Here is an 8,025-nt window from a genome sequence, read left to right as displayed (position 1 = left end):
TAGCCACCACTAACCTATTTCTCTTAACATGCAAGTTTGCCACCTCGTCATTCAACATGTATGGAGAAAGGTCCACCACAACATGCAAACAAAATATTCCCGCAACAACATATACATGTTACACGTAACCATTTCTCTATGAATATATTGCAAAACATTCCCGCAACAACATGCCAGGTATCGTCTAGTTTTCTAATATAATATAACTACAGTGGACAACACAAAAGATGCCATCATTACAATGGCTAAAATGCTATCCATTTTCCATGATTAAAGTCCCTAGTGACCGCCTCCTGTTTAGTCCATATATGCTACAAGCACTATCTCAAGGTACTGGCCTCTTGCAATAGTATATATCATGTATCATGTATGCAGTAACACATTGTAAACACCTCACTATTAGATCACTGGATTCATCCTAACATAACTTTAGCAACTGTTCTACTCTTCTTCGCCCACCACGCTTCTGCACACGATAACAGGAAAAGTTAATGAATGACAAGTTAAAAACAATTATAACCTACAATGCATACAAAAACTTACTTCTTATTTAGTTTGCATTTCTTGCTGCGTTTAGTGTGCCCTAGCAATTTGCATGCGCCGCACCTGATTCTGATCTCGTCGTACGAAAGTGGCCTACCATTTTTCGACATAGGGCGGTTCTCATCTACCTTAGTTGCACCTTTCGTTGATACTTTAATAGGATCATGAACTTCAACTATGTTGCCTTCACCATCATCTACATATTCAATTGCACAAGTACTAAGATCAGCCGTTTTCTTACTCAAATTTTCCTTTAGCTGATCATACTCATGGCTCTTAGCTATCACGGCCTTCAAACTCTCCTGTAACTGATCCCACAAAGTTGGGTGTTTGCATGCTGCATGCATAGCTTCTGAAGCCAACACACTGACCTGGCTATATTTCATTCTTTCAGCTGCTCCAGTCCATCCAAATCCCAACAGATCGCTTGTGCGCCTGGCGGGCAGTCCCAACCTTGCGTCTTTCGTGAACCGCACAAGAACTAAACACTTTGGTATTTCAGATATATTCAAGTACTTCAGTACATGGAATATGTGCTTGCAAGGTAGACCCTTTCGAATCATTCTTCTGCAGCTGCACCTTATAGTTTCTGCGGAATTTACTGGAGTGTACTCCACCCAAAAACGGCTCTTCCGGTTATTCTTCCAGGCCACGATGTACTGCTGTGATCCGTCTCCGAGCTTTATTTCTACAATCTCCATGCCACCAATTTTCCTAAGATCAGCTTGCAACATATAGAAGTTTGCTGGAGTGAAGACGTGAGAAGCAGCTATCTCAAGTTCCCTCGAGCTAGTAACTGGCACCGGTAAACTCTGTGAGGCCGTGCAATCATCTCGTGCCTCATTCTCACGGATACGTACAACGGCGTTCTCATAGTGCAAAATCATATCCACCAGGGTCATTTCACCGTCTAGGTGGAGGTGAAGGCATGAGTTTAGACTTTCACTCCTCTGGTTGCTTTTCATGCCAAGCCAAAAACCCTCTGTCAGATAAGCCGCGGCCCACAGTCTCCTCTTCTTATACATCCGTCTCAACCATGTTACTGTTTTTTCCGACTGCCATCTTTTGGAAAACGCGTGCCATCTCTCCTCAAACGTGGCCGTGGACGTGCTGTAGTACAGAAGAGTTCGGAACTCCTTCAAGGACTTGTGACTGAGGTGAATCTTCATATTTTTTTCTATATGCCACGTACATATACGGTGCCACACGTCTGGCAAGACTTGGCGAATTGCCTTGATCATCGCAGCGTCGGCATCCGTGATAACACTCATAGGCATCTTTTGACACATGGACCTCAAAAAAGTCTCCAGCAGCCACACATATGTCTCTTCGGTCTCGTCCGAAACTATGGCACAAGCAAAAACAGTGGTCTTCCGGTGATTGTTAAGACCAACAAAGGGTATGAATGGCATACCATACCGGTTCATCTTGTACGTGCTGTCAAATACAAGCACGTCGCCGAAGTCCTCATAGTCATGACGAGACTGGGAGTCACACCAGAACATCCTATTCATATGTCCTTCCTTGTCTAGCTTGTACTCGAAAAAGAAGCTAGGATCCCTCTGTTTCCTACTGACCATGATGCCTATGACTGTGGCAGCATCACCTTTTGAAAGCAGCTTCCTCTTCTCCCTGGCGCAAAGGTTGTATATTTCACGCCTGGTAAAACCAACACCGCCATACCATACATGTTTGCTGATGAAGGTATCCATCATGTCGTGAATTCTAATCCCTGCAGCTCCCATGGACAGTATCTCAGCTCTCTGGTACTCTTTGATTTTTCTGTGGGACCAAAGAAAAGGTACCTCGTCCGGTCCTGCCAAGATATGGCTATGCTTGTCCTCAAAACTATCAACATACCAAACCCCACGCTTTTGGTCAAGCTTCACGGTCAGGTGCGCTTCGCAGTGGCAGCGTGTCTCGGGTCTGAGCCTACGGCTGTGTCCTTCCTCGGTTAGCAACCTGCTGTCACGTTTTCCTTGTCTGGAACAAACAAACCGCCTATAACGCATATGACGTGACTCGGTTTTGCTATACCTGACCCTATTCTTTCTAATGCTGAAACCATTATCTCTAGCATAGCTGTTGTAGAAATCATACGCAGCCTCGTGAGACGTAAAAGTCATTTGTATTATCTGCATGAACATATCCCTCTTATCATCTGCACTAGCAGTATCTTGGACATTCTTTTTCCCCTCAACTTCTGTCACCTACACAATCATAACATAGCCATGAAAACAGTTTTCTATGGTATAACATTACTTCCATACAACATTGATTACATACATACCTCACTCATGATGACCGACGATTGCGACTCCCCAGAATCAGATGCAGCTAATGATTCGACATCAAGGCCTGTCTCCGCGTCGGATTCACCGTAATAGTCGTACGCATTATGACATTCGGAAATGAGCTGAAAAATATAACACAAATACATAAGTACTTATCATATAATATTCCAGGATTAATTCAATTTGCATGCATGCCAACAAAAAATTCCACTTCCATACCTGACTAATGTAATCTTCATTCGAGATCTCCGAGTTGTTTTCCTCACCATCATCATGCTCATTGTTTTCCTGACCATCATCATGTTCATCCATCTATAAATTTTCAAAATATAATATTGTCGGATGCCACCAAAAAATTACAACATGATAATGCCACTCACATTAAGATCTTCCAATACGTTCCCATTCTCTGACCTATCTCCACGATCTGAATTTTCATCATCTGACCAATCTTCTATCCAGTCTTTCATCAGTTCTCCAAACTCCATGTCATACATCATATCAGTTAACTCATCGTCCGCCATTTCCTACAACAATTAATATGTATCATCACATGTGCAAACATTATCAATGCTGACATATACAACACCTAGCGCACGATCACGGATGTTAAATAAACTACACCAACCGGAGAGCGCCCCAACCGAGGGCGTTCAGATCGTGCACACAACCGACGCCAACGACCTCTGATCGGCCCATGGATCCTCCCCCCTCTCCACACCAAGCGGCGTTAAGGTACGTCCCACGAATCCAGTACGTGATCACTTTGGATCACGAGAAGCAGCGCTACCCGTGATAACATGCGCCGCCGGATTCCTAGCCCACGGCATCAGTCGTGATTATTTTGGATCGCCGGATACCTAGGTAAGCCGCCGCATCAAATAACGGAGCCGTCGTGCACACAACCGACGGCAACCAACGCTAGGTTAACCCTAGAAAGAAGAAACCCACTTTAGCCCGCGTGATCACTGTGTATATCACGACGAGCAGCACTACCAGAACAAGATCTGCGATGGCCTGGACCGCCAGAAAGCTAGGTTGCCCGCCCCGCTAGGTTAACCACTACGACGAAAACAACGGCAGTTCGTTTGATGCTGCCGCGAGCGAGACAAACGTGGGGAAATGGGATGCGGTACCTGCGAGCGCTGGAGGTTGACGACGGTGCCGTGCGCGCTCTCGGACGAGATCGCCGGCGATAAGATCGCTGCCGCCGATATTCCTACAGAAACTCACCAGAATGATGGAGGAGCTGCGTGAATGATGGAGCTGCGTGATTGATTGAGCTGCATGATTGATGGATCGGCCGTCGGCAGGTCCTACCTGGTCGTGGGGTCGTGTCATCCTTTTTTTTGGGATGTCACCGTATACATACGTATGGGTCATACGGATTATACGGGGCTTGGATATGGGCTACGGGGGCTTGGATATGGGCAGCGGCGGGCCGGAGAAAAAATAGATGACGGGGTCAAGAATACCCCTAGAAAATTGAGTTAGGGGGTGCACCGGAGCAAGCCTCGTTTTTTGGACCTGCTAGCTCAGGGAGTGGTAAGAAGTGCTGACTTGGCGGGGTCAAAAGACGCAGTCGACAGTGCGCGACGGACGGAGACACTCCTGCCGAACGGGTGTGGTGTGGATAAAGAGATAGAAGCGGCAGCTGCAGCGGCAGAGCCATCTCCTCCCCCTTCTCCGTCCGCCCCCAGCGCAGCGCAGCCGCCGTAGAGCCGCCACAATGCCGGTCTCCTCCGTGGCCTCGCCCCTCCTGCTCTCGCTCTCCGCCTCTTCCTCCTCCTTCCTCTCCTCCTCCTCTGTCTCCTTCCTCCCCTCCCCCTCCTCCTCCTCCTCCTTCCCGCACGCCTCCGTCAGGGGGAGGCCGTCCGCCTCCATCCTCCGCGCGCTGCGGGCCGAGGCCACCACCCTCCCGGTCATCAACTTCACCGGGGAGAAGGTCGGGGAGGTCGCCCTGGACATCAAGGCCGCGCCGCCCTCCACCGCGCGCGCCGTCGTGCACCGCGCCCTCATCACCGACCGCCAGAACGCGCGCCGGGGCACGGCCTCCACCCTCACCCGCGGGGAGGTCCGGGGCGGCGGGAGGAAGCCATACGGCCAGAAGAAGACCGGGAAGGCGCGGCGCGGGTCGGTCCGTACGCCGCTCCGCCCCGGCGGTGGAGTCATCTTCGGCCCCAAGCCCCGGGACTGGACCATCAAGATCAACCGCAAGGAGAAGCGCCTCGCCATCTCCACCGCGCTCGCCAGCGCCGCCGTCGCCAACGACTCCTTCGTCGTCCAGGAGTTCGACGAGGAGTTCGCGACGGGCCCCCGGACCAGGGACTTCGTGGCCGCGCTGCAGCGGTGGGGGCTCGACCCCAGGGAGAAGGCCATGTTCTTCTCCACGGAGCTTGATAATAACGTGCGGCTGAGCGGCAGGAACATCGGCACCCTCAAAATGCTAACTCCCAGGACTCTCAACCTGTACGACATCCTCGACGCACGCAAGCATTTCTTCACCCCGGCCGCCATTGACTACCTCAACTCGAGGTACGGTACCACCGGTTTTGATGAATATGAGGGTGACGATGGCGAGGACGACGGTGAAGAGGAAGGGGTGGAGGAGCAAGAGGAGGGAGAAGAAATCACAGAGGAGGCTGACCAAGGTACATACAGCTATCCATGAACATTTTGCAGTGCTGATTGCAATTTGCTGTTTGATTATTTCTATGCTAGATATGTGGGAAGAACTAGTAATTCCAAGCTGAAATCCTTTAGGTACTACTCCCTCCGTCCGGAAATACTTGTCGTAGAAATGGATACAGATGGTTGTATCTAGAACTAAAATACATCTAGATACATCTATTCCTCGGACAAGTATTTCCGGACGGAGGGAGTACCATAATATAAGAGCGTTTTTGACACTATGAGATGGAGTTTCAAAAACGCTCTTATATTATGGGACGGAGGGAGTAGTATACATGTTTAAACAGGCAGTGAGGTGAACACGTAGGAATGATTAGGTTGTTAGGACACCGATGTTACAAACCCTTAACATTACCATGGTTGAGGCTTTGACATTATCTAGTGACATGAATTGAGTTGCCTGTGACTGCCGTAAACAGTTAGTGCAGCATATTGCATAAAGGGTTATGGACAAAAGATGAATGAAATTTGACAGTTTATATACTTGATCCACTGCAATACCAAGATAGATTGTCCCCTCCAGTTAATCAATAGCTTGCAGCGACACTTACCGATACCATTAAAAGGAAAATAAAATCCTGCATGTTTCCAATCAAGGCACCTTTGATGTTAAAAGCCGTAGCTTAAGTAGGGGCACACCAATCAAGACACCAAGACAAAGAAATGTTAACACCATTTTGTTTCTTAAGGCTGGATAAAGGCTCCATGGGATTAGGATTATATGTTTTTGACAGTTGTAGGATTCTTCACACCATTTAAGAAAGTCTATCATGCTTGAGTCTCTTATTAATCTGTACTCCGCACTGTATTTCCCCTTTGCTTTTACTATGACAAGCATAGAGTGAGCTTTTCTTTTTCAAAAATCTCATGGACCTAAAGCAAAAAAAATTAAAAATCTCATGGAGGATATAGTTGAAGATTTACTATAGAAGCATGCTTACAGATCCACCTATGTTGATGATAGGTCTATCTAGCGCTTGTATGAATTGTGTACAACAATATGCTAATTCTGTACTTCTGTAACCGGGGTAATTTAATCTCTTAGATTAGGGGGGCAAGTCAATAATTTATAAATATAAAATGACCTCACATGATGGAATTCAATCTTTTATACCAAAGATGGATTTAAATTTCAAACATTGAACCAACAAAGAAAAGGTGTGAAACCATGCTATCCATGAAATCCGTGGAAGTAGAACTCCAGGAATCCTGATGCATTCCTTGTAGTCACACAATCTGGTGTGCCACCTGCCTACCACTAATCAGCCGTTCACCTGACACTTTCATCATTGGTGCTCTCACCATTTATTTCAAAGTTGTTCTGTTAGAATTTGAAAGCACCAGCTGGATGTCTCAGTTGAAGCCTTGCTACGAGAGCCGGCAAGTGAATGCATGGTCTAAGTGTAACAGCATGATTATGTTAACTAGTCTCATTTTACCTTACAAGTGGTCGCTTGTAACAAACTTCCTTAACTGTTATTCTCTCTAAATGAGAGGCAGCGCGTCTGCCATAGTTTCTCGAAGAAGAAAACAACTACTCCCTCCGTCCGAAAAAGTTTGTCCCAAGCTTGTCCCTCAAATGGATGTATCTAGCACTAACTTGGTGCTAGATACATCCATTTGAGGGACAAGCTTTTTCGGACGGAGGGAGTACTTGGAATCACTTTAATGAAGCAGACAGTAGTGAGTATGCTGGGTGTAGTAAAAATAAGTGGTAAACCTGTTTAGAACAAATGTTTCTCTCAAGCCCATTCCTCTGCACATACTCCCTCCGTCCGAAAAAGCTTGTCCCAAGTTTGTCCCTCAAATGGATGTATCTAGCACTAACTTGGTGCTAGATACATTCATTTGAGGGACAAGCTTTTTCAGACGGAGGGAGTACTAAGCAGTAGTTACAGTAGATAAGTAATTATTTATTATTTGGTACAGTGTTTTGTTAGTCTTTGATTCCTCCTCTATTAGTACTTGTTATTATTTCAAAAACAATTTATGAAGTCCGTTTTGTGCAATTTTCAGATGCGATTGGAGAGGCTGAGGCAGACAGCATTTCCTAGGTAATTATTATGGTGTTTCTTATTTGTTGGTTTAGGAATTGCCTCTCCAATGAAGAAGCCTTTTTGGTTTGCTTTTATTGTAATTTGATTATGTATGTTACACACTGATGCAATATATTAGATTTTCAGTTCTCCCATATATTTTTCAGATACACTCAAGTTTTTCAATCACCACATGTTTTTTGCAACTCTCGTAGTGTTTCGCATCCTTGTTTCTAAGAACTGATGTCAATCAGCTGGTTACTCCCGCTTTTCACATACTTGAGGATTTACGAGATTCCAAATTTCCGACCAGAATATACTGCAAAAATGTCTTAATTAACTGCAAAAACGTGTTACATACTTGCATTATGGGGCAGAGGTAGTACTAAGTTGTGACCATAATTTGGTTGGGGTCTGCTCCTGTGTCGATGTATGAACTGTGGTTTCATTATGATAATGGA

General features: G+C 46.2%; 2 protein-coding genes across 2 annotated transcripts; one reads left to right on the top strand and one right to left on the bottom strand.

Moving 5' to 3' along the window:
* Positions 1 to 246: 246 nt before the first annotated feature.
* On the bottom strand, positions 247 to 1,492 carry LOC123100050 (protein FAR-RED ELONGATED HYPOCOTYL 3-like). Its single transcript, XM_044522043.1, has 2 exons — positions 544 to 1,492; positions 247 to 466 (listed from the first exon to the last, which is right to left on the bottom strand). Exons 1-2 carry the CDS (start codon positions 1,443 to 1,445, stop codon positions 442 to 444), a joined length of 927 nt encoding a protein of 308 aa, XP_044377978.1. The 5' UTR covers positions 1,446 to 1,492; the 3' UTR covers positions 247 to 441.
* Positions 1,493 to 4,420: 2,928 nt separating this feature from the next.
* LOC123097964 (50S ribosomal protein L4, chloroplastic) lies at positions 4,421 to 7,719 on the top strand. Its single transcript, XM_044519827.1, has 2 exons — positions 4,421 to 5,488; positions 7,545 to 7,719. Exons 1-2 carry the CDS (start codon positions 4,567 to 4,569, stop codon positions 7,580 to 7,582), a joined length of 960 nt encoding a protein of 319 aa, XP_044375762.1. The 5' UTR covers positions 4,421 to 4,566; the 3' UTR covers positions 7,583 to 7,719.
* The last annotated feature ends 306 nt before the right edge of the window (positions 7,720 to 8,025 follow it).

The sequence above is a fragment of the Triticum aestivum genome, chromosome 4D (assembly GCF_018294505.1).
Source record: "Triticum aestivum cultivar Chinese Spring chromosome 4D, IWGSC CS RefSeq v2.1, whole genome shotgun sequence".
In the NCBI taxonomy this organism is placed as follows: domain Eukaryota; kingdom Viridiplantae; phylum Streptophyta; class Magnoliopsida; order Poales; family Poaceae; genus Triticum; species Triticum aestivum.
Note: the sequence above shows the minus strand (reverse complement) of the source record. Positions and strands in the feature narration are given on the sequence as shown.

What these genes read in the sequence shown, in the direction of transcription:
- LOC123100050 (XM_044522043.1), bottom strand. Translation starts at nt 1,445, where the DNA reads ATGACCCTGGTGGATATGATTTTGCACTATGAGAACGCCGTTGTACGT. An exon ending in AAATGCAAACTAAATAAGAA is followed by an intron (nt 467 to 543) that starts GTAAGTTTTTGT and finishes TATCGTGTGCAG; the next exon opens with AAGCGTGGTGGGCGAAGAAG.
- LOC123097964 (XM_044519827.1), top strand. Translation starts at nt 4,567, where the DNA reads ATGCCGGTCTCCTCCGTGGCCTCGCCCCTCCTGCTCTCGCTCTCCGCC. An exon ending in CACAGAGGAGGCTGACCAAG is followed by an intron (nt 5,489 to 7,544) that starts GTACATACAGCT and finishes TGCAATTTTCAG; the next exon opens with ATGCGATTGGAGAGGCTGAG.